The 26,297-nt window shown below is 49.4% G+C and overlaps 1 protein-coding gene across 1 annotated transcript; it reads right to left on the bottom strand.

Annotated features, from left to right (window-relative positions):
* Positions 1 to 21,968, bottom strand: mtmr10 (myotubularin related protein 10). The gene is made up of 16 exons (XM_036544079.1): positions 21,765 to 21,968; positions 21,388 to 21,448; positions 14,682 to 14,818; positions 13,548 to 13,620; positions 11,136 to 11,278; positions 7,317 to 7,410; positions 6,530 to 6,677; positions 5,006 to 5,093; positions 4,702 to 4,790; positions 4,135 to 4,265; positions 3,585 to 3,654; positions 3,198 to 3,268; positions 2,914 to 3,086; positions 2,415 to 2,585; positions 1,461 to 1,643; positions 1 to 1,339 (listed from the first exon to the last, which is right to left on the bottom strand). Exons 1-16 carry the CDS (start codon positions 21,819 to 21,821, stop codon positions 722 to 724), a joined length of 2,307 nt encoding a protein of 768 aa, XP_036399972.1. The 5' UTR covers positions 21,822 to 21,968; the 3' UTR covers positions 1 to 721.
* Between the last annotated feature and the right edge of the window lie 4,329 nt (positions 21,969 to 26,297).

The following is a 26,297-nucleotide window of genomic DNA, read 5'->3' as shown; positions in this document are numbered from 1 at the left end:
GCAACCCTGTCTTCTAGCAAAGCAGCCTAGCGTGCAGGCCAGGTCACTACAATGTCTATATACCACCCAAAAAATACATCCTAAAACACGGCTGGTGCTATGCCTCCCACTATTTCCTTGGTATGCTGACTGCATATGAATGGTCTCATCAGATATGTTATGAAGGGATTTATGAGGGGTTAAAAATATGTTACCCTGCCACACCAAACAAAAAGATTTTCAGATTACGGGTCTTATTTAGGTCAAAACAAAACTCTACTGTACCTTACCAGAAGGTCTCTAAAGAAATAAAACCACTATGTATTAAATGTTAAAAATAAAGAGCTTAGAGAGTGTAAGCTACCACAGAATACAAAGCATTAAGTTTCTCTGCGTCTCTCTCCAAAATGTCTCCTCGACTGACAGCTCAATATTAACGTCTCCACAAAATCCATGCCTGCTGAAATTCCACGCTGTTCGTCTTTTAATTGAAAACTACACGCACCTCAGCATCTGCGACCTGAGGAGAGAGTGAAACCCTGGCACCCAGGATAGAAACAAGCTTACTCAGGAGAATGTGCGATTTGAGCGACGCCGAATCATTGTGTGCAAAAAACGAAAGCTCAGAATGCGAGTCAACCGCGGTCACGGCCTCCCGCTTCTGACCCGGGCCTCCCCGTCCGCGGTTCCCCGGCCGGTGACGTCACGGTCCCCGACGCGACGCCCTGTCCGGGGGCGGGGCTCAGAGAGTCTCGCTGGCGAGCGTTTCCGTGGAGAGCCAGATCTTGGCCCCGCTGAGGAACTTGCTGAGGGGCGTCCCCAGAATGCTCCGCCGGCACAGGTTACCCACGGGGGAGAAGGGGAAGGAGGAGCTGAGGTAATCGGGGGGCGAGGGGGGGTCCCGGGGCGTGTCGGCCTTGAAGTACATCCTGCGCTGCTCCGGCTGGGGGGTGCCGGGGGCGGAGGCCGGGGCGGAGGAGGGGGGCGCGCCGCCCTTGTACTGCCGCAGCTGCCTCTGCAGCGTCTCGATCTCGTCCGCCAGCAGCGACAGCTTGTGGAAGGCCGTGATGGGGCCGCCCCGCGAGATCTGCGCCTCCGGGACCCAGCGCAGGAAGTAGAGCCGCCACAGCTTGAGGTGCGAGGGCAGGAGCTGGGGCAGGAGCAGGCCCTGCAGGTCCGGCGGCCGCGAGAGCCAGTCCCCGAAGAAGCGCTCCGACGGGCTCTCCGCCGCCTCCCGCAGCTGGGAGAAGTCGGGCCGGAGCCGCAGCACCAGCGAGCTCCGCCGCGGGAAGTAGTCGTGCTCTCCCAGCAGGCCGTTCCGCAGAGAGGGCATCCCCCGCAGCGTGGAGCTGTAGTTCTTCTGCAGGGACAAACAGAGACAGCACTTACTGCACAGGGGGAGGGCGGCTCCACCACTTTAAACAACATCTGCCTTCAAGCAGAGAGGGGAGAGAGACACAGACACCCTGCGGGAGGCCTACCTTTGTGCGTTTGAACGACTTGACTGCCCCATTCTGTACGCAGGGGCCGCCCTTGCCCACGTACAGGGGGCTGTTGAACAGGGCCTGGTCTTTCAGGGTAAACTGCTGGGACCAGTCCCACACTGGGGGGAAGCGCAGCGCCTTGTCCCTCCCCAGGGGGATGTTCTTACTGCGGGCGAAATCCTGGGGAGGAGAGAGGCGGTCACTGACACAGCTCCCAGCTGAACTGCCTGCGGAGCAGACATGGCGTGCCCCACTCCCGTGTGTGCGTGTGTGTGTGTGTGTGTGTGTGTGTGTGTGTGTGTGTGTGTGTGTGTGCGCGTGTGGTGTGTGTGTGTATTGTGAGTGTATGCGTGTGTGTGGTGTGTGTATTGTGAGTGTATGCGTGTGTGTGTGTGGTGTGTGTATTGTGAGTGTATGCATGTGTGTGTGTGTGGTGTGTGTATTGTGGGTGTATGCGTGTGTGTGTGTGTGTGTGGTGTGTGTAGTGTGAGTATATGTGTGTATATATGTGTGTAGTGTGTGTGTAGTGTGTGTGTGTGTGTGTGTGTGTGTGTGTGTGTGTGTATGTGTGTATTGTGAGTGTATGCGTGTGTGTGTGGTGTGTGTAGTGTGAGTGTATGTGTGTAGTGTGTGTAGTGTGTGTGTGTGTGTGTGTATGTGTGTAGTGTGTGTGTGTGTAGTGTGTGTGTATGTGTGTATATGTGTGTAGTGTGTGTATGTGTATGTATGTAGTGTGTGTAGTGTGTGTGTGTGTGTATGTAGTGTGTGTACGCGTCTATGCGTGTGTGTGGTGTGTGTATTGTGAGTGTATGCGTGTGTGTGTGGTGTGTGTAGTGTGAGTGTATGTGTGTATATATGTGCGTGTGTGTGTGTATTGTGAGTGTATGCGTGTGTATGTGTATGTATGTAGTGTGTGTATGCGTCTATGCGTGTTTGTGGGGAAGGGCTCACCCTGCTGTGCTCGGTGTGCTGCCGGGCGCAGTTGAAGAGGAAGGTGCTGAAGACCGGCACCCACATGCTGTCGCTCAGCACGGTCAGGTAGGTCTCTGTGAACTCGAAGGCGGCTGGGTACTGGTTCATCAGCTGCCACACGCAGTCCAGGAACAGCAGGAAGAGGGGAGCCTGGAGACAGATGGAGGGGCGGGGCATGCTTACTAAACAGCTCCTCCAGTCTAACACAATGAATTCATTACTGCATTTACTGGAAACGACGCCTTTCAAAAAAGAGCTTCGAGATGGGGGTGAGGCGGAAGGCCACTCGCCTCAGCCTCCGCCAATGTGCAACCTGGGTGATGGATGGCAGCCATTTTGTGCCACAACACTCACCATAACATTAGGTCAGGTGGAGAAACCAGCATTTCATTCCATCACATAAAGCAGGGTGTAATTACAGAGCCTGAGGGAAAGCCACGCCGGCTTTCACCAGACCTCACAGCCAGACCGAGCCCACCTCCTCTTTGTCGTTCCTCTTCAGGTGGTTACAGCGGTCGAGGAAGCGGTGGCCGGCCATCACCCACTCCTTCTGGACCAGGCTCTGGAAGCCCTGCAGGCTGCGGAAGTGGGGGTCCAGCATGATCTGCACCAGCGAGGACACCACGCAGCTCAGGTCCCGGTCCTCCTCCTCTGCGAGAGAGGATAGCACAGTCAGGCGCGGAGCAGAGGGACAGGGACGGGAACATCCGAAAAAAAAAAAAACAGAGCCCCGTGCCTCATACACGGGCCAACAGCGTCTACCTTGCAGAATGACGGACGCCTGCTTCCCCTCCAACATGTACACCACCTCTGCGGAATGCTTCAGGAAGGCCCTGCAACCAGAGAGCGCAGACAGGGTTCAGCCACACATTGGGGAAGGAGCGTGATATGGTGATGCAATGAGGTGGGCTCCGAGTCCACAGTATATCAAGGCCATGCTCATAGCTACTGTGTCCATATGGAAAGTATGCTTAAACGGTGTGACAGTCCAAAGCCGAGGACACGCCCCCAGTCCTCTGAGAAGGTGCCAGACAAAACAACTCTCAATGTTGCTTTTCAAAATTAAACCTCATACTGGCCAGGGGTACGTGCCAACTCAGAAGAGAGCACCACCCAGCCCAGCAGAGGTGTCTAAATATTTGTGCATACCTGACATACTCCAGCCATCGAGAGCTTTCCATGGACGACAGCCACTTCTCCTCTGACTCCTCGAAGGGCTCTGCACACAAACAAGCTCACGGTCAGCATGCAGTCCACAAACAATCTCATGGTCAGGGTACGATCCATAAATGAGCTCACAGTCATCCTGCGGTCCACAGAGAAGCTCACGGTCAGCATGCGGTCCCCCAACAAGCTCACAGTCAGCACACGGCCCCCAAACAAGCTCACAGTCAGCATGCAATCCACAAACAAACTCGCTGTCACTTTGCAGTCCACAAGCAAGCTCACAGTCAGCTTGCAGTCCACCAGCAAGCTCACATTCAGTTTGCGGTCCACAGACAAGCTCACGGTCAGTTTGCGGTCAACAAAAAAACTCCACACCAGCCATTTGCTTCAGGAGGTGAATTTCACCATTCCTAATCCCGCTGCGCAACAGCGATGACACGCTAATCAGGAAACAGGGAGCTGCACGGTGAAGTGAGGATTAGGTTTATCGGCACACAAAGGGCTCTCTTTCTTAGGCTTTCATCGGGCTCACCGATCACACAGATGTGCCGCAGCCTGACGAAGGCCGCCTGCACGTCCTGGATGCTCGGCAGGCTCTTGTCCAGGTCAGACTTCAGGACGTCCCCGCGCTTGGGGTGGCTCCTGGTGACAGCGTTGCAGATCCTTCCGCGACACCACACCCAGGGGAGAGGAAGGGCGTTTGTTGTTATTGTGGTATTGGGGCACGTAGAATTTTGGTCATCGCCACCACCCCTCACATGTGAACCTGTTTATTTTCTCTACCATTTCTGCTTGATCTGCTCGTTTTGCAACGGATAAAATAGCCTGAAAATACACAGCAGCTCTAGCAATGGTGCTTGGGCAAATTATTTGACCAAAGAGCAAAGCAAACATTTCAAAAATAGCATTACAGTAAACAAGTAAAACAAACAACATTCAAAATATTTACAGTATTAAATTTAAGACACAAGAATGAACTTCGAAATTATGAAAAGAATACCATGTCACAAATTAATCTTATGGTGAGAAACTAACAGCAGAGACCACAGGACATTAGCAAGACATTAAAGGGAAACACTTCCTCCTCCTCCTGCCTCACCTCTGGTCCAGCTTCCTCTGCTGTGCTGGGTCTCTGATGCTGGCCATTCTGACCAGGGCGCTCCCATTGTGGTGGTTCCAGCACCACAGCTGGAAGGAGACACAACAGGCCGGATCTAGTGAATCCACACCAGTCATTTCACATCGTCACTCTACTAAAGATCTCCACACACTACCGCAGGCCCTAACGTTTGAGTCAGAACACTGTGAAAGGCTAGCAGTGTTACCCTGGATACCGCGGGCCTTTATAACCCGCCTCTCTTCGGCAGGGTTTGGACAGCAATCAAACGGGACGGTGGACTTACAGGGATACGCTGTGCGGTGAAGAACCCGGAGTACTGCTTCAGGTCCTGATCCGCCAGGGACACCGGAACCACAAAGTACTCCGGAAGACTGTAAAAGAGGCATTAGTACCGCTGTGTGTGAGCGTGCACTCTTTCATGTGCCAGCAGCCATTCTCATCTCTGCTTTCATCTGTTTGTGCAAGACACAGAGCCCGACTATTTTTAATTAGGCCGACATGTGCAGCCCTAATCGCACGTAACAGAGGATCAGGACAGTGTGTCTCGCGCTGGCATCTGTGTTATTGTGTAGGAGTGAGCGGGTCTCCACAGCACATGACTGCAGCTAAAGCACACTCAAAGTACCAAGCACTGCCACTGTGGAGCGACTACAGTCCCTGGCGCCGAGGCCAGGTGGCATTAGGTTTCATTACATTAGCTTTCATTGCGTTCCAGGTTGTTCCTCTGAAGTTACGTCCCTCAGAGAGTGTCATTTTCGGTCTAAAACATGATCAGCTGTTCATGGAACTTGACAATATTTAACCCGCATATAAAGTTATAATTGTACCTCGAACCTGCAGGTCAAAGGTCAAGGCCACAGACGCTTCAAAACCTTTTCATATTCCAGTCTCAAATTAAGCTGAATATTGTGAATGAATTAAGACCAAACTACTACTTGTACAGTACATTCCACCAAAAATTTATGGATTTCCACGTCACAAAGTCAAACGTCACAAATGCTCCTTTTTTTTAAAAAGTACTCCTACAGAGAAACTTTTGCATGAATTTTTATGTGATTTTACATAGACGTTCTGTTCACTTCCCCTAAACACCACTGATAGGAAAAAAAGTCAAATGTCCAGGTCACAGAGCTCCTCTGATGCTTCAGATGAAACTTTCATGCTATAATCCCTGTCGATCTTTATTTAAAAATGAGATGTTAATACAAATTGTCCACCACTCAATACTAATAAACATACAGACTCCCTTCTTACAATTTGGATTTCTGATATAAGATAAGATACAATCTACATAAAATTCAGTCTTTCAGTACTTTTATACAGGGCTGTATCTGCATATCGGCCAAGTGCAGTACCGCCTCATATCTAGTATTTCAAGTCTGGCAGGGCATCGTGGTTCATGTTCAATCTTGCCCCACTTGCCTGTCCAACTGAACTGCCACAGTATTGCTTTCAGCCTTCAAATGTAACCGTTAATGCTTGAGTGCCGCTTCTGTAAACTCTGCCTGCAACACCCTGTAGTGATGACCTGACTCAGCAACCACAGCAACACAGTGCAGCAGCAGCCGTTTGAATTTTGCAGCAGCAGTGCCTGCTACAACTCCACAGTGCTGGGCTTTACAAGCCTGTTATATAAAATATTTCACTTACAAGTCTGCTGGGATAACAGGAGCGTGGTAATGCAAATCCATGGCTAATGCTAATCCGGGCCATTTCGCTAATGAGCCGAAGCCCAGGGGACTCCATCCCTCCACGCAACGCGCCCCTCACCCCCCCCTCCACCCAGCAGCGAGGCCGGTCCCCTGACCTGGGAGAGACGGAGAAGCCCTCGTTGACCGAGCACACCCTCCACTCCGACGCCCCCGTGCGCTTGATCTCGCGGTCCCAGTCGCAGGTGCGGTCGAAGAGCGGGGTCTGCGGCCCTCCCGCGCGGTCGGCTCCGTTGACCTGGTCACCTGCGGGCGCGGTCCAGCACACGCGGGGAGGGGAGGCTGAGCGTTACTCTCGTTTGTGCGCCGAGGTTCGGCGCTCGGCGCGGCGAACCGCTCGCTTCATTTGCAGCTCAACGCTGCATTATCAAATTTGCTCCCTCGCGACACAACAGGCCGTCAACTCCAAATTACTATCATCATCGTTTTTTATTGGGGAGACGCCGCTATCCACAGCCTTTTACAAGGCCATCGCGGCAACAAGCATTAAATCCATTTCACAGGAGCGACGAGAACACAAACACTGAACAGCCAGTGATGCAATGAGCAGGCAACAAGCTGAAAAAAAACAGAGTCTGAGACAAAGAGCAGCAAACAGTAACCGCTTTAATATAAAGATGCTGTCACTATGCAGGGATGTTAGTGGGGGCAGATCAAATGAATCAACGACAGTATTAGTCACTGCTAAGTTCATTGTACATGCATAGGCTTGGTGTGCTCAAACATGAGGCCGCTCATCCTAAATAAGGACTGCATGTGCCGTAACCTGATAATTAAGGAAGGCAGCAGCACTTCAAACAGTTGTGGTGTGGAGCTTAACATGGACGGGTGTGTGTGTGTGTGTGTGTGTGTGTGTGTGTGTAAGGAGAGCACAGAGGTGCGTACCTGAGGGCGCGCAGTGTCTCTTCCCGACGTACTCGAACCCAAACAGCAGCTGCAGGTCGGCCGGCTGGGAGTAATGGGCGATGGCCAGGCAGACCTTCAGAGACAGCAGGGCGGGGCACACAAAAAACCAACATCAAAGAGCAGCAGCAACAACAGCAGCGGCGGCGGCGGCGGCTCCCGCCCAGAGCCCGCGGGCGAGGCGTGCTGCGGCACTAGGCCTCAGAGTCACGAGGCGCACTAGCAGGGTACCAAGGGTGGAGATGGACTATGATGAACCGGCGTTTTTTTGGCTTCAGTTTAATTGCGTTCCTCAGCCGTTCTTCCGAGGCCAAACCCCTGAATGCGGTCCTTTTTTTTTTTTTTTTTTCCTCGGCTGGCGTGCCTTCCCCCTCACCTGCCTGCATCCGCTTTTCTTGGCGGCCGGCAGGTGGACCGCCTTGGACACGCTCACCTCGAGCCGCGCTGGGCCATCACCTTTCTGCTACAAAGCCCCCGGTTCGGGAAACAGAATTTCTTGTTTCACCGTGACGTCGGGATCGGTTCCAGCGCTAAATCATTCGTGCGTTTTTTTTCACTCTGTGCACGGAAACTCAATCCGAGGAAGACAAAAGTGAACTGGCCTTATGCTGTCAAACCTGCCAGCCCTAATCAATATAAAGAGCGGGAGCGCTCATATGTGGTCTTTCATTTTCAATACTTTCGGTAATAGAGGCTGGCATTAGCAGAGATGTATGCATCTTGCCCATTTCTGCTGTTACACATACGAAAATATTTCTCTGCCAATTTACCCTTACCAAAAAACGCAGGCTGGTCTTTTTTGCAGGACTTTAGCGATAGACACCCAAAATAAACACGGTGATATTTGGAGCTTTCAGACTTTAGCGTGGCACGCGCTCATTTCAGCAGCGCTAGAGAGCAGAGCCCTCTGCGCAAACCCCACTGCTCCTGGGACGGAGTCCTGAGGCTGGCGTGCGGAGCCGTCTGGCAGTGGCAGTGGTACGGCTCTGCACAATGCCGTCCATTCACGGGAGGAACTGCGACAGACACGGGGCACGCAGAGAGGAAGGGGAACTTGTGAGCGGCGCTGCCTGCTCCCGGCTCTGTAATTTCCCTCCGCATAATGAGCTATTACAGACGCGCTGCGTTCCATCTGACACAAAGAAAAACAAAAAGAGAAGGGAGCCCTGCTCTTGCTCCACAATCGCCGCGCAGCGCCGGGGACGGAGCAGCTACGCACCACGCTCAACCGCTTCGCTCCGGCACCGACACCCACGAGCTGCACGACGCTAAACATAGTCTGGATCCCGAGGCTGAAAATAACCGGCAGCAGGGTGACCGAGCTGTTAAAAACACAACACACACACACCCCTTAAATTACAGCCCAAACCACAGCTCAGTTTGGGTGCAGCGATGCAAGTGGGTACAAAGCAAGCCACATTTTCCTATGGGGCACCTGACAAAGGCTGGTATGGCCTGCACAGTGTGTACTACACACACTGTGACCACGTAGTGAGCACTAAACATAGTGCTACATAGTGTGCACTGCGCACATTGTCTGAGGTGGTAAGCTAAGCGTGTACACACGTGTGAGCCACAAAGGAAGCCCACCGCAGCTTCCCAGTTACTCGAATACCGAAGGCTCAGCTCCTATAAGACGACTCCGAGTCCCTGAATTACATGACCGAGATTAGAATTCAATTCTTGCCCAAACCCCCCGGCTTTTGAAACTTTAGGAATGGAACTTGTTGCGTAAACGGATCTGTGTTTGCTGAGCGATCGGAAGTAATAGCTGAATAGACATTCTGTTCTCTCCCCCCCCCCCACCCCCTCACCACCACCACCACCACCACACACACCATCTATTTCCCCTCCTCCTCTTTGCAAGGGCTCACACGTTCACAAAAAAACTGGCAGGTACTACCGAGCACTGAACTCTAGCACCTGGCTGCTCTGGAACAGGACTGCAGCCCCACGTCTCCCCAGCCCTGAACGCCCTGTCCCCAAGCGCTGGGTGACTCCAGGTGAAACTTCTGCACACCATTATCGGCAGCAGAAACATTACTTCAGTGACCTTCAGGTTAAAAAAGGAACCCCCCCCCACCACCACCACCACACACACACACACACACGCACGCAGTGGACCGTGGAAATACGTGCACATAAAAACAATAGGCAACGCGCTACGGCTTTCAACGTTCTGAGGCCGTCCCGCTCGCCTTCCTCTTTTTGACGGATGACGGGTCTTAAGCGGTCACCGTCCGTCGCTGGGAAGGAACCGTGAGTCAGACCCGCAATGTGGAATCTTCATTTTACACCAGTTCCAATCTCCCTTAGCAACCGGATCTGTTATTCTCCAACAGCGAGCACGCCGCACTCTCTGAGTCATCGCTCACAGGTTTCACTGTAAACATGAAGAGCCGAACAACTGCTACAGTCTCTTCATCTCATATTAGCGTGAAACGTGCCCACAATGGTAATGAATAACAAAACCGGGCACGTTTGTGCTCAGCTTTGACGACTCTGTATTGCAATCAAGGCCCGAGGAATGAACTCAACCCTTGATTGCGCCAGATGATCTTGCTGCATAAACTGGAACACTTCATTGAGTTATAACTTTGAGAATAATTCATTATTCTTGCCCTTTTCGCAGTCAGTTGATTAAGCCCTTTGGAGGCTGTGCTTGTCCTTACCGAGTAATGAACTTAAACAAGTTGTGACATTTTGATCTTTACTTGAAAAGGTTTGGAAGAAAGCTGGTCTGAAATAGAGCAGAAACCTTAACAGAATCAAAAAGAAACAAGAAAATGTCAAAGACACAGGAGACAGATGGACTGAGATTAAATCAGAGGAGCTAATTAAGCAGACAGACAGGGTGGCCAGGACTAAGGGAAGAGAGAGATCAGCTGGGGGGTGAACACGGGAGGGGGGGGGGGGGTCTAGCTGACAGTCTGGGGGCTGTCGGCACGTGGCCGTCAGGTAAGAGGGCCTCAGGCCTTTCTCCGGGGCCTCCTCACTGGCAGACGGTGGCAATTTCGGCTCTATTTTAGGCACCCCGCCCACCAGATGGGACAGGAGGATGAAAGGGCCACAGCCCAGGCAGACAGAGCCAAATCCCCTGTTATCTGAGTCTGAGGGAAAGACTGCGGGGATGAGAGGAGAGGGACACGGGGCAGCCCCTAAAGGGGCTGAGGGGTTCTCTGTGCTGGGGTCCCACACCTCTAATCCAATTTTGTATGTCTCATTTAGATGGGGGAGACATTCACACTGACATTGATGATAATGCTGGCTGAAATGGCAACTCATCTCAAATGATTACAGGTGTGACCGGCATTTCGGAGGTGGTATTTAACAACAGAGGAAAAAGAGCACGTCATGTTGATGCTTGCACAGCATACCAACGGTACGACTACGATCATCCATTTCACATACAAAATGGGGGGCGGAATACGCAGGACAGCGCGTACTGAGTAAAGTATGAGCAAAATCTGGAAAACATCACATCACACTGAAAAAGGAACCGAGCACGGCTGCTTCAATCGATCGAAAGTACATTTCACTTTTCAAATAAAGTATTGCGGGGAATTCAGAGTGAAAGAAGGAAGAGGTCCATTTTTGTAAAAAAAATCACATTTCACCTTTCTGATTGAGAAACAGCCGCGATGATGAAATCACAAATCCACCGTAGTGCATGTGCAGCTCCACAGCGTATTAAATCGGAATCCTCTTACAAAGTAATCTGCCTTCGCACTGAAAGCTGCGGTTTGGGAATCCCCACCAGGGTGGGCTTCGAGCGGGATCTGCGCCGCCCCCACCACCTACCTTCTTGGCGCTCTCGGGCCCCGCCTCGTCGAAGCGGAACCTGACGATGCGGAAGTCCTTGCAGTAGACAATGAGCTCGGTGGGGTTGAACTTCAGCTTCTGGTTTGATCCCAGAACCTTCTGCTTCCCTTTCGCATCGTTCACTGGGGAGGAAGAGCGGCACACAGAGAGGACAGAGACAGGAAGAGAGGCTGAGTCGGATGCAGGATTAATTAGCGCTAATGGAATCGGACAATAACGGCGGAGGTTTCAGGGGCCCCGGGGCAGGGAGGAAGCCAGCGTGCGGTGGGAGAGGTGCCAGAGGGGTGGGCGTGATGAGAACCAGCGGTCCCTGTGGGGGGAGACCGCTCATCTCTCTGGGACAGACAGCAGACTCCTTACTGTGTGCGATGCTCAGAACTAGCTCTGATTCACTGACAACAGCTATAAGATAAAAAGGTCCTCACACCCGATACTGCAACAAAAGTAGGCTGTAATAGGAAGGGGGGTTCTGGGGGGAAACCTGTTGTTTCATTATTTGCGTTTTGGAAGTCTCCCCCCTCTCTGCACATGGGACACACTTCTGTAATTCTACCAGATTCTTCTTCTTTCAACTGCTTTCAAAGTCAGTCTTCTGGCATTCGGTGTCTGTGTGTGGGAGGTAGATGCTTCGACTCCAGAAACACCATCTGGTTGATCACATTTCTCTCGAGCCCATCAGATGAAGTCTAAATTAAAATGACTTCAAACAGATAGCGCTTTCTGAAAAAAATAGCCGCCTTGGTGGCAGAGAGGCGCCTAAGCCACCACCAGGCAGAAGGCGTGCTAAAATATTACCTGCACCTATACTGCTGTGTCATTAGAGGAGAGCTTTTCATCGGTGGTGTAAATTATGGTCCGCCCACCTCCGGCAGCCTGGTGTTGCAGAATTTTCATCGGGGGCGAGCAAACAGCGGAAGACCGAGGGTGGGAGTTATGCAGTTTCCAGACAGCCAAACATTTGTTTGTTCTGAAATTACCTTAACCGCTGTCCTACTATGAGATCCAACGCTACAGAGCGCGAGAGGTAAAAAGGTTGCAGTAAATGCAGCTTTGCTGCCGTTCCCTGTGGCGGGTACCGTGCCCCCTGCCATCGTCAGCCAGGCACGCTCACACTGAGGACTAACAGAACGCAAGGCCTCGCCCCCCCCTCGCCAAGCCCTGTGTTTTGGCGCACCCGCGGCGACAGACAGAGGAGGGAGCTAGAACGATCCGCCGCTGTTTTTGCCAAGCCCGGCGCTCATAATGCACCTTTGTTGAGGCTAAAGAGACGGGGGGGGGGGGGGGGAACGGCTTCATGCTCTGTCAGCTCAGTACAACAGCTCCATGCTTGGGGACCGTGTCAGCGAATAGGGCCGCGGTGACCTAATACAAACAAGATTAATCCCGGCCGGGTTTTTCAACCGGGGGGCAAGTGGCTACGCTATGACCTCATCTGTATAAACACCTAGCGCAGACCCGCTCTGCCGGGGGGGGGGGGCGCTGGGGGGCGTCGCGTCCACCAGGGGTTTCAGCCGATGCTCTTAACTGTGCGTGTCTATGGTCATTTTCATAGGCCATTTAAAAAGCACAGTGAAAATAAGCAAACGGCGCTGGGGTCTGACAGAGGTGGGGAAATCTATTCACGGAGTGATGGTTCAGATAGAATGCAGGGCACTCCCGTGGACTCCAGACACACATTACACGGATGGGAAACTTGAAAGGATCAAAAAAAGAAAACAAAACCTGCCCACTGTAGTGTGGGCCCATCTATAATTGAACGTGTCCAAAAATAAGACAAAATTTTTTGTTTTGGCGGCAGAGTGGGCCGTGGCGTTGAAGGACACCTACGCGGGAGGCACGTGAACTCCCAGCGGGATCTGAGGGGAAGGTTCAGGGACACTGACGGGGGGGGCAAGGCCGTCGCATTTGACAGGTCAGTCGTTCAGCAACGTTGCTAAAAACAGTGCCCATTCTCTCCTGCCCTGTCAGGAATACACTGCATCGGGTTTCTGGGCAGGAGAATGTCAGTGTTGTAAGACAAGCAAAAATATCATTCGAACGCTCTGACGGACGGCCCCAGTGTTGGAGAACTGAGTCCACTTCCCTTGCATCCTGGGTACAAATAACATTTTCTCATAAATAGCGGGTGCAGCAGCTAGCAGTAAACATAATCTTCATGTTCCTTATATACCTGCCCTTAACTGCCGCAGTCTTCAACTTTTACAGCGACATCATTCACTACCACCGCCGAGCTTTCAGTGATAAATGCATTCCGTCCAATCACGCCGCTTCTTGTCCCGGCGCTCACTGACCCGCGTGACTGCCGTGTGAGGGGTGGGGTGCGGCGGCTCACACCGGGGCGAGACGGGGGTTCTGGACGGGTTTTAAGCGACACAGAAGGCGACCTCTTACCTGTGACCACCTGCTCCACACACGCCAGGGGAACGTCGTGCTCTCCGAGTAATCTGTTCGCATACTGGAATTTCTGCAGAGCATAAAACACATTTCAGTGCAGTCTGGGACAAGGGACAGTCGAGACAGCTGAGCAGTAAGCTGGGGAATAAACAGTTTACACAAATACCAATTAGGCTCCAGGTTCTTGTAAGTGATCCTATGGACCACAGAACAAAAGCCTGATCTGAGAACCTTCACTGCACATTCCAAGACAAAGGATATGCGTGCAAGTACTGCCCATGAGTACTGATCGATTTCCATCTTGGCTGAAGGGTAATAACAAACGCCCAGTAATGTGACAGAAACTAAACCGAGCTAGCCAATCTCCTCACATAAGGTAGAGCGTCAAAAGTGCTTTTGTTGTCGCATTTTTAGGTTGGTGAAAATCTAAATTCTCTCCGTTAAACCGGTGCTTGAGGAAACCATCTTTTCTAATCAGGGACACAACGTCTTTAGCACGCACACTAAGAGGGGGGAACTATAAAGCAGTTAGACTAGAGAGAGGCATGAATCAGCCGTCACGTGGAAAATGAGAGTATGAGGTATGAGCGTGTTTTCCAGCGGGATCATTATCACCTGCTGAGTAATGCGCATACCTCCGAAACAGAGCAGATAGGCCAGGGGCAACTTGCACACCCTGACTCATCACAGCAGCTGAATTCATCAGACCAAACCGGGATGACGGATACAGAAAATAACACGCTGGCTAATTCTGCAACCGCATGACGGCAGAGTAACCAACATGGAAAGGTGAAGTGTGTTTTTTTTTTTTTTTTTTAAACACACACAAAGGGTTGTGAAAGTCAGCTCTCAACCGGCCAATTCCTTTTCGCTGTTTTAATTTCATCGTAAACACTTCAGCAGGACCTTTCACAAGAAAATGCACAGACACACATCCGAATAAAATGTAGCTGGCGAACTGCGTAACAGGTCCGCCCTGAAGCTGCCATCGATGACCAAGATAATGACTGAAACCGATCTGATAAAAACATCTGCAAATTCACTTCCGTCGAGACCGCCCCTCTCTCGCCTGCGGTGATGCTCAGGACTGGGTGTCTGACAGTGCACAGCCCCCCCCCCCCCCCCCCGTACCTGCTGAGGCAGCGCGTCGTGGGTGACGAAGGAGATCTTGAAGTTGGTGCAGATCAGCTTCCCCCACAGGTCGTCCCGGCTGCTCTCGGCGCCGATGCACTTCCTCACAAAGTTCACCTCGTTCACCACAATCTCCCCTGCGAGCCGCGGCAACACGCAGACGTTTGTAAGCAAAACAGATCAGCCGGGAAGACGGCATTTCTACAGTCTTAACACCACCGGGGTGCATGCGATACCGCACCGCCGAGTTCAGTGGAAGATAACATCGCTCAGCACAATGTTTATGCACCAGCATTATGCTGATATAAAGATATTATCATGACGCAACACATGCTGAGACTGTAGGCATGCATGATGACCGACCGTGTCCTTATTCAACAGGCAATAGCAACTTCCAAAAAGCAATATCTGCTCTTATATCTTATATCTCTCATGTAAATCTTAGACTTTACATACTTGGGGAACTACAGCAAAAGGAAACTTGGAAGGAAGTTTGAGGACAAACTGACACAAGGGCCAACAGGACCAGAGGAGTCGGTGCATCTTCCTTTACTTATTCATTCTTTCACCCTGGTAACTATCGGTAAGGGGATGGTGGCGAGTGGATTTTATTCAGGTTTCCTCTGTTCAGCCTGAGGCATTTGGTTTCCCCCTGGAGAAAAGTGATCCCTCCATCCCTCCCCTTCAGGCCGAGGGACTGGGTAATGGAAATACCTGAGAGAGCTGGGGAGTTAACCTCCACCTCCTCTCCAAAACCAGGGCTCCTCTGCTGCGCCCCTCTCCTTTCATCACCCGACCCCTACACCCGCCTTCGTTCTGTACTGACGGCCGCTGCTCCCTATCCACACACGGGCCCCTCCTTCGCTGACAAAAACAGCAGCTTTTAATTAGCGGGGTGGCTAAACTGCCCGCGGGCTCGAGGGGTGGTTTAATATAGGCAAAGTCGATGAGTCACTCTCCTCCCCACTCCAAACTTTCTCTGAGCCGGGTTCCCCGGTCTCTGCCTCTCCTTAACCGCCTTCCAGGGAAACCCCGTGAGCCGCTGGCTGAGAACGGGAGGTTAATGCCCTCTCTTAATGCCAGGGAAAGCGACGCCGCGTCCACAGGAAAACTGTGTCCTTGAGACGGGCAGCGAGGACGCGTAAACTTTTACTGCGTCCTGCCCCGCGCAGGAAACGGAATACGAGCTCTCCGCGAGGTTCCGAGTTCCGCTGTACCCTGAGCGCGGCTCGGTTTTTACACAGACTTCAAAAGGGCCCTCTTCATCAAAGACAGGTGTGCGCTTTTGCCCTGGCCAGGACATAAGAATCCCTGCCCTGCACAGCGTTTTGTTGGCTTGCTCACGCTTGAAGACTGCCCAGCTTAGTTTCAGAGTAACGGCAGCATACGCAGGAATGGTGGATGCTATAACACAAGTGGTTCTCAGGCGCAAAACAAGTAGCTCAGCTTCAACACCACTGCACCTCTGACGGAACTGAAGAGCAAACCCTTCCACTGAAGCACCTGCTTCAAAGCTCAGTGCGTCACCTACGGCACCGGCTGCCACAAAGTGTCACCGCTTGTGTGGCAGCCAACTCAAGCCTATGCATGGCACTGATATGTTGCCATCTATAAAACCAGAGCAATCCAGCCGTTTCCTGCAGACTCCTGGCGGGACACATTTGAAATTTGAAAATAAAATACATGGCAATTTGATTGGACAGTTCCTGGATCTAAATGGCTCTGATTGGCTGTGTTGGCAGACGCTGACAGAAGCACACTGACAGAAGTGCTGAGAAAGGGCGGCATCAAGGCCAACATGAGCGACGCAGGCTTGTTCTAGATACACCCCAAACACCAAATACCAACCAGGTTCCTCAGTAAGTGCGAGTGTCAGTTTCACTGTGAGTCAGAGGGAGGCGATTCTTGTCCTCTGACTCATCCTTTTAGATCATTAAACGGGGTCAAGCTGCAAGCGTCACGCTGCGTTGCCGCGGAGCCCGGAGGTGGGCCGCTTCCCACAGCCCCCGCTGCGCTGAAAGCTGCGACGACACGCTGACGGATTTACGGCTGGAAATCTGCGGGCGTCGGCTCGCCCGTCCCACCCGCGACACGCGAAACGCAGGCCCTGTCCGCGCGTCTCAGTCCCCGTGGGACCCAGACGCCGCCTCAGACAGCACATTCGGGGGACACGCAGCGCGCCTGAGCGATTCCGGCGACCGAGGCAGCGCAAGTGCTTTCCAGATGTTCCTCTGCCTGTCTGTCACCGCCTCTCCTCGTGCCGGCTCACGAGCTCTATGACTCCCACTTAACCACGCGCCTTTATACACCCCACGTTAAAATGCTCCTGTAAGGCTTTCATTAACTGCCTTATGGCGTCTCATTTGACTGACAGCTTTCTATGTTTTATAGCAGGGAGGGGCTGGCACAAATCTAGACCTTGCATGTGCGACTTCAGACATCCCTCATTTAGTTTTGGTGGCTGAAGTTTTCCATGTCATTCCGTTGTGTTTTGAAGCCAGAGGGAGTCATATGGAGAGACTCAAGAGGGAGGGATAACACCCAACAGTTGAAGCCAGAGGAGGTAAAACCATTCCCCTTTGCTGGCCCTCTAAAGAGGACACTGATTGGCCCCTAATTTTCTGCAGGCCCTCTCCCAGAATGAGAGTGGAACATGAACAGGGATACCGGGGGGCTCCCCGGGGGCGGTCGGTGACAGGACACTGTGGTTTGCCCTCCGCGATGGGGATCTACCATCTGTTTCACTGGACAAATTAACAGCTCTGAGCAGGCTGCTGATTGGCACAGGCCACCATTATGGGACTGCAGTGTGATTTGGGGGCTTTTGCTCTGGTGGGCCCATTGCGGTGCATGCACACCAGACGCCTAGCAGCCCCAATCAATCAGCACAGCACATCTCTACACAACCAAAGTTTCAGCACCCCTGCAATGCAACACAGAACATCAATAAAAGGAAAGGAAACCAATTATGTTTAAGCACTGAAAGACTGGGACATGAAAATACTACCATGTGCGGTCGTCAAAATAAATCTGTCTTGGAATATCAGTATTTTACTTGTCAAACTGCCTTCCCATCAACCAATCATATACAGGGTTACATGCCTATACTGCTTCCTGGACATAGAGCAAAATAATTACCACCAGCTAAAAGCCACAGCCCTATAAGCCTTACTTTCTTTGCAAAAACAACTGATGCAGCTTAACTTGTTTAAGTTTAAATTTTCCATGCCCAGCGCATGCAAACTATTACCTAGATGTCATATCATACAAATACATTAGTGGGCTGAAATAGATATCAGCTTCCTTAAACTGACAGAATGAACCTGGGAGAGTAACATATCCGTCCATATTATCCTCCTGCCATTAATGACGTCCTCCAAGCTGAGAACACAGACGGACTGACACAAAACGAAGCAGGTTCAGAGAGGAGGAGGAGGTGGACTATGGGAGTTCAGAGAGGAACAAACAGTTTCAGAAGAGAGCGTAGTCTGAGGCGAAATGGGGGGGGGGGTAGAAACAGGGACAGATTGAAAAGATAGCATGTGGGGGGACAGAGAGACAGAGAGGGACTGTGAAAGACAGGAAGGGTATGGTGAAATAAGCAGAGAAAGAGAGAGGGAGAGAGAGACCGAGGGACAGGAGGACAGTTGAGGCCCCTTTGTTTGGATGACTCGGCCTGACTGCAGCCCACTGTCCGTACTCTGTGGAGGGCTACGCTGGGTCTGAAAGGACTATTCAGCGAGGGACAGCGCTGAATGAGACACATTCAAGTCACGCACTAACACGGGGGCAGAGCGGAGGGACCCGACAACAAAATGACTCACTCACTCCATTCAAGCTGGCCTCACAGATAGCCACATGATGGACTTAGCCAGGGATAACACAAACACCTGGACGTCACACAATGCATGCTGGTGTTGACAGAGAGTCACGGTCAAGCTGACTCTAAACTGAGCGTAGGGAGAAGAGCTATTTAAAACAGAGGCACGTTAAAAATAGAGGGGATCATTATGAGAGGGAAAGTGAATTTAATATTCTCCCCACAGTCCTTTATAAAATCCCCAAACCCTAACCCCTGAATGCCCTCATAAAAAGGATTAGCTTACTAATAATGTGCATTAATAAGGCAAGCCAAGGAATCAAAGCTAGGAACAGACTGCCTAAAAACAAAAATATCAGACAGGCTATTGGTCAATGTAGGACAACGCTCCAAGCTTCAGTCTCAGAGTCGATTGCCTGCTTTAGTCCTACCTGGCAACTGCATTAGTATATTGAACAACATAAGTTCCAAAAAAAGACAATGAAAAATACAAATTTCAGCTGTCTAGGCAGTTTAGGAAACCTTACATGAAAAGGGTATTCACATCAACCCCCACTAAGAAAAAAATGTTCTCCAGAGTACAGGAATAAGACCCAGAGACCCTGTACCCCCTCCCCCTAACCCACGTCTCCCACAGAGCATACCAAGTGCAAAACCACTCTCCGAACACTGCCTTACAAATGACACACTGCAGAGGCCCCACAACCACCTCCCCCTGCTTGATAATCCAGCCCTGTAATAATATGGTTTCATTATGAGAATAGTAGCAGGATCACAGCGTGGTAACGTTCCAGGGTCATCCGGGCAGGGCAGCAGACTGCCTCATTATAAACAGCTCTGGAAGTAGTCCTGACTGCTAACGCTCACTCGCTGGCGCAGAGCAGGCGGCATAAAACTGGTAAAAGAGATGTTTTGTTTTCAATGCAGCTGCATAACTGGAAACATGCAAGCTTCTTCAGTTTTTCTTAAACAGGGCAGGTCTGTCTTATGCCAGTTAATTACAAGAGCTGAATGCCACAGAGCACTTGTGAATTCCTCTATTGTACTCATCCAGGTATATTTTAGGAAAGTAACAGACAGAACCTGTTCCGAAGGCTAGACAGCAGAAAACGTTTTCCTTATAATCGTGTTACAGTGCGCTACATCACCAACTGGTTTATTATGACATCCACTATGAAAACCTGAGCACGATAACAGATTTAAAACTCCAACAGTACATGAGACAGGAGACCTCACAAGCAGCAAGGTCAGGAAAAACTTCAGCTTCAATTTCAGGAGCATAGCAGGTTAGCCAACTTCTTGGCTACTGCACAACTCCAGCATTTAAATCCAAACCAGACTTTAAAGTGATGGAGGTATATAAATAGATGGAGGTATTATGCAATAGACTGATTTTGGAAAAGCAGTACTGCTGTATAAATTACCCTGTTGCTGCTTCACATAATACAGTAGGTCCACAAGTGTGGTACAACCATGACTACTACACATGGATGTTAAGTCACAGTTACAGAAACAAGCTCTAAAAACAGCTCTACTATGTGCAACAGAGCAACACTTTCAAGAAAACAAATTCTCCTGAGGAGGCCATTTTCTGGGCAACAAAGAGGTGTCAGAGTTTTGAATGAACCGTTAAAATCCACTTCTGTGGACACACGGCGTCTACTGGCCTCACATCATTCTGTGCAGAGCAAGGCCAGGAAGGTGATGCACGTCAAATGAGATGCATACCTTAATTACGATCAACACATTCTCAAGCCACTCAGTGAATCCTGCAAAATGACCCGACCCTAGGAACGTGATTCCACAGAGTTCCTTGAAGACAGCACAATGGCTCAGCCAGTGTTTTCCCAGCATAAAAAAGAGCGGAGTAAATGACTCTGAAGTGTTGCAGCATCTTTGTAAAAAGCAGTCACCAAAAGAACTGTGACGCAAACCAAGCCATCCCACCTCACAGCAGCTGAGAGGTGTCAACCTGAGGCAACAATGATAACATCATCCAGCTCCAGGCAAGTAGGTCCACAGTTACATTACGGCCTAACTGCATACAGCAGAGTTAACACTGTAACCACTTACCCTAATTTTCTCCTGTCTATATCAATCTGCACAACCTTGATTGTGCTTGATCATGTCACATCCCACAGCACAGACAGCCATGAAGATATTAAAAGTTATATGTACTTAAAGCAACTTGTCATTTGTTGTGGTACAATGGACTTCTAACAAAAGACACTTATCATGTACTTGTGTTCGGAAACAACTATCCACAGTTAATTTCAGTACAGCGAAAAGCAGGCCATAGACTGCTTAACTATGGGTGAATTGACAGGAACCTGCTTTCACAGATTTCCCAGGACGGGAGCTATGGTGCTGTGCTTCTCATTGAGGTGAGATGGGAGACATAAGGAAAACGTGGGACTACTACCTTGTGCACACAAAAAAAACCTTACAGAACCACATCATGTATTCGTCAGTTAAACTCCCAAATAAACCATGACCGCATCTGCATCGCTGAACTATTTAGAAGTCATCATTTAGCCATTTTGAGTCACCTCACTGGTCTCCTGAACCGCAGTTATTTCTCTGAGCCTACAAGCGACGCTATGGCTGGACTGCACAGAGAGGAAAGAGGAAACATAGCAACTGTTTTTAGAACAGCCAGGTCCCTCTGAGTGGTCGCTGAATGCCTTCGTCTACTAAACACGGTGCACAGTGTTTTTTAAGGTTATGAAAATAAATAGCAATCGGTTTCACTTCTCTAAACATGCACCTTACAGTGGTAGACTGTCATAACTCGAACTCGGTCCCAAGAGGACATACCAGACAATTAGCCGAGCACAACACAATCAAATGTACCTTTGAATTTCCACAGTATGCTCGACTGCTTACCTGGAAGTAACTTGGCCTCTAACTTATTGATTGTCGGCTGAGGGGTTTTCGTCAGTTCTGTCTGTGTATGAGAATCACATACGTAGCCATTACTCAGAAACACATATTAACGTTACTAAACTACAATGGCTGTGCATACGCAACAATGACAAGAATTTCACACTGTTTCTAGCTAACCCTATGAAGCTGGACTGAATATCTTAACTTACGATCGTACACTGGGCCGGCGAATAGTTGCTAACCAACACAATTTACTTAGTTCAGGTGAACATTAACATGACTGCAGCTTACAAAACTTATGAACTAATAGATCGACGCGGCATCCTACTGTTAACTAGTTAGCGAAGACGTTTCGGCTTGTTTTGAAAACGGCTTACCTGCAAAGGAGGAAGGTAGGACTTAAATGTTGGTTTCAGAGGTTTGACGGAAAACATCACAAGCAGAATGGTGAAGTAGCTAGCCAGGTAACACCTCGCCAGCTAACAGTCGCTAAACCAACAGAAAACAGGTGGCTTGCTCTGAGACAGCAAGCTGACAAAACAATAATGTCCAAAAAAATAGCTCAGCTAGATAGCTAAACGCCAAATTCCATAACTAGCCAGCGAGTTAGCTAACGTTACTAGTACTAAAGCTCAGTGACAGGGTTGCTGTTAATTCATTGTTTGCAGTGGGAAACCCCTGTCGTGCGGTGTGATCACAATTCTCCATATGGTAAGTCAGCTTGCTGGCTTACAAACCATCAGAAATGTGCGATCTCCGGCTAATTTAACTAACATTAACTAATCTCCGTGCAGCCCTTGCGGAGGCGGCGTCTCTCTCCAGTCTTACTATATCGCTGGCTGGCTAACTGTGCATGCGCAGCACAGAGATCTCTGCTAAACTTTGCGAACGGGTAAGCCGAGCGGGTTGGTTAAGATGTCCATGCGTCGCATGTCTCTTGCTGTGAGCTTCAAACTTTCAGCGGGTACTGAACCTGCGGTTTCATCTCGGAAGACGGGAGAGAGAGCGCTGGAAAAAAAGTTGTTTTGCGCTCCCCGGTCCCTCCCTCTATTCTGACGTTCCCGAATGAACCGATGCGTTCGAAATTCGGAGATCCCCACGTTCTACGTTCGGAACGTAGCTAGCAGCCATGTTTTACACTTTGAGGCATTTCGGGGATTTTAGAAAGCCCTTTGCGCCCCTGTCGCATCGGGAAATTATATATTCCGAGTTGGTTCACGTTGTTTTTACTTTTGATCGTATTTATCACCCATGTTTTTCACCCCTGTGGTCAACCGACTCGCGTAAGAAGCTTGTTAGCTATACAAGCCAGCTTACTACGGAACCACGGTGAAGACAAAAGTTATTTCACTTGAACGCCACTTCCACAAGCGAAGCAAAGGTGTAACTACAACATTTTCATTTCGAGAGTTGGTTGTATCCAGACGTTTATGTGTACTTTTTTTTATTCAATGTCTATCATAATGTTAATTTTAACGATTGTTCCAATATGTGGAATTCATGACCCCTTCCTCATAGTCCCATAAAGGTCTGACATGAGTGGACATCAGGCGCCATCTAGTGGCACATGTAAGTTGAATAGGCTGAACATTAAATTCCGTGTGGAAAGTTTTAATTGTTCATATTGCCTGCAGACATATTAACGCTATACATTGCCATATTAACTGCCACTCTTAAACTTTACAGAGAGCTTAAAACAGGACGAACAACTCGACCAAGGAAACGTAGCAGTCAATCATAACACAGATTACCTGTGTTGCATTCAAAGCTGGAATTTGCACATCTACATGCATACATACTGTACATCAACGTAAAAGAGGTAATGACAGCAAAAAGAAATGTCTATGTCTCTAAAACAAAAATCACAAGCCTGGATCTTCAAGTACGGTTGTTCTGCTTTTTCAGTGGCTTGTTGAGAGATGCTGCATGTGTCTGTGACTCTCGTACACGCAAGCACGTTGTCTCCCGATAACGCACAACCTACATTGATGAAACAGTCCTCATGGCCAATATAAAAAGTAGGCTAGATCGGTTTCAGTATGGTCCGAACTCAGAATATAAATAGTCACTGTTGCTGTGGTCATTGAGCTTCCCTTGTACAATGAAAATCGCACATTCCTTCGTCCTTCGTAACCCCCCGAATTGTGACATGCTATTGCCTGAAACCACTACTTTCTTACTAGCTTGCTTGCTTTGCGAGTGGTAGGCTAGTACGATCGTGGGCTATTGCATTTGCGCAATAACACCCAGAATTAGCAATCTATCTTGAGCGGAAGCATTGTGGTACAGTGGTAAGTAGCAGGGCTGTTAACCCTTAAATTATCGGTTGGATAGCCAGCAGGAGGACTGCTGTTGTACCCTTGGGCAAGCTACTTAAACTAGAATTGCCTTAGTAAATATCCCTCTGTATAATTCGATAATATGGAAAATTGCAATTTACAGTTTCTCTGGATAAAAGTGTCTGCGAACCAACTAAACATAAGTTGTATTTCTGAGTACAAGCAGAAGTATAGGCCTGTACGCTTTTACATGCGACTACCACGAATTCTTAGACAGAACGGTGTGCAAAGCACACCATCTGTCGGGAGACAACGGTGACCCCTCTAGGGTTGTTTTGCAAGTCCCGACAAGGTGTTCAGTCCGGGAGCTGGAGTTTTCTGTCTCCTGCTGTAGAGATGCGGCTTCTCAGGTAGAGCTTTGCCTGAGTGCGGTGTGTAGAGCACAGTCGTGAAAACAGTCTGGTCCCCAGCTCTCTGTGCATTGCCTCCAGGATCTGGTGAGGATGATATATGTTTATGAAATAAACGGTCCAGCATAATCTTATCAAAAGACACATTGGAGACTACTTACCCTTAGAAATGCTTGTCCTTGTCACCATATAGATGGTACTGACAAAGAGAGTGATGGTTGAAAGGGCTCCAACTACATACAAAGGTGTGAAGTTCCCTGCAAAAATGACAAAATACACTTAAAAGCAACACTTAGTCAGTTATGATGAAACTGAAACATGATTATTTTTGATTCGATGTTGTGAAAGTGCCAGTGCTGTTAACATAAGAACTTGGCTCCCTTCAACATCCCTTCAAACTGTAACTGTTACACTGGTCTTAACATTGATATTCCTCACACATCCAACTTTAGGAGTGCATAAAGATCAATAAGCATATGTTTGGATCAGTACACAGTATATAAGTAATTATGGAATAACTCACTGGAGTCATTTGAAGATTGAGCTGGTGTTGATCGTTCATTCTTTCCCGGCGTTACTGGCGTTACCTTACTCTTCACCGTTACTGTGATATTGGTAATTATCCCCCAGTAGCCTTTTTTACTCTTGATCACGTTTAAAGCACATATGTATTGTCCACTGTCAGAAATTTTGCTTTTTGTGATGGTCAGGTTATGGATGCGGGGGTAAATGAGTGGAGATGATGAAGTAGTGTTTGTAACCCTGGCGAGGTAGTCTTTTTCAAAACGACAATGGTTATTGTATTGTCCATCATCCATAAGAGAGAAATCATAAGAATAAACACATGTACTGGTGTTGCCATTTGTCTTGATCCAGTACACCACATAGCGTTGGTTTGAGAACTTCTTTGTGATGTTGAATTTACACATTAGATTAATCTGCTCTTCCTCAGATATTTCAAGTGGATCTCCTCTTGTTATTTCAGACTGGGGCTTTTCCACTGTGGAAAAAAGCAAGACTTTAGTAATTAAAGGACTGTAGCAAAGACGAGAGCAGTCACCCCACCCAGCCTCGCACCCTGCTCTACGGGGTACCAACCATGCGACTTTGACCGCGACGCCAAAGAGCCTGGCTCGTTGGTATGGCAGTCAGAGCGCATACTCCACTGTAGCGACAGTCACACTGCCTCTGCCTCTGTCACACTCTGTCACACTGCCCTCCCCTTTGGGAAGCGCGCCCATGCACTTCACGCACCGAGGCGTCCCTCACGCATTCCCTTGCCGTACTTCTCCCATCCCAGGGTGCCCCACTCACCAGTGCTTCACCCATCTCTGGGGTCCCTCACACCGTGCTTCACACATTTCTGGGGTCCCTCACACCGGGGTCACCCTAACCTGGGGGTCCCTCATACAGCTCACACACTGGGCACACCTCTGATGGCCTCGCGGCAAACCATCCCACTTCTGGGAGCCTGGAGCCTGGCTCTTTGGCGTCGCAGTCAAAGTCGCATGTTTGGTTCCCCATAGACTCGGGTTCTAGGCTGGGTGGGGTGACTGCTCTCAGCCTTCACTACAAGGACCACCAGCAATTTGGGACAGCAACAGAAAATAGAAAACAACAGTAGATAAACATGAGCCAAACAAGAGGTTGTGTAAATTTTGTATGCATGTTGCCACAACAGTAATAATCGAAATACCTTGCATTTGCCTTGTGCTTTTGCTTCGCTCAATGTATTGTAATGTACAGCACAAAATACACTATTTCTATCTTACATCAATATAATAAGGATATGTAAAATAAGAAATTTCCAAATACATCACATTACATCTACAATCTGCAATCACATTATCGTATCCATGAATGTCTTGCAGTTATAATTCCCAGATGGTTTCTACTATGTTAGTTGTAGATCTTCGAAAACATTTTTTTCAGTTGAGGAAACATATTGAGAACTCACCCAGTGGCCTTGCAAGTGCTAAGATGAAAGTGTCGAAGTCTGATTTAAATGGATATATATGTTTTAAATCAAATATACTAACACAACTAAAAAATCCATTCACTTTTTCAGGATCAAATGTCCAACACTTCCCTCTTTTTCTATTATTGTGTGGTTCTTCGTCGTTGTCATCACCATCGTCATCATCATTCTCGTGATCATCGTCTGCCTCGCAGTCACTCTTACAGTTTTCACGGGTGACATTTCTATCCACCTCGTTGTCAT

The sequence above is a fragment of the Megalops cyprinoides genome, chromosome 13 (assembly GCF_013368585.1).
Source record: "Megalops cyprinoides isolate fMegCyp1 chromosome 13, fMegCyp1.pri, whole genome shotgun sequence".
In the NCBI taxonomy this organism is placed as follows: Eukaryota; Metazoa; Chordata; class Actinopteri; order Elopiformes; family Megalopidae; genus Megalops; species Megalops cyprinoides.
Note: the sequence above shows the minus strand (reverse complement) of the source record. Positions and strands in the feature narration are given on the sequence as shown.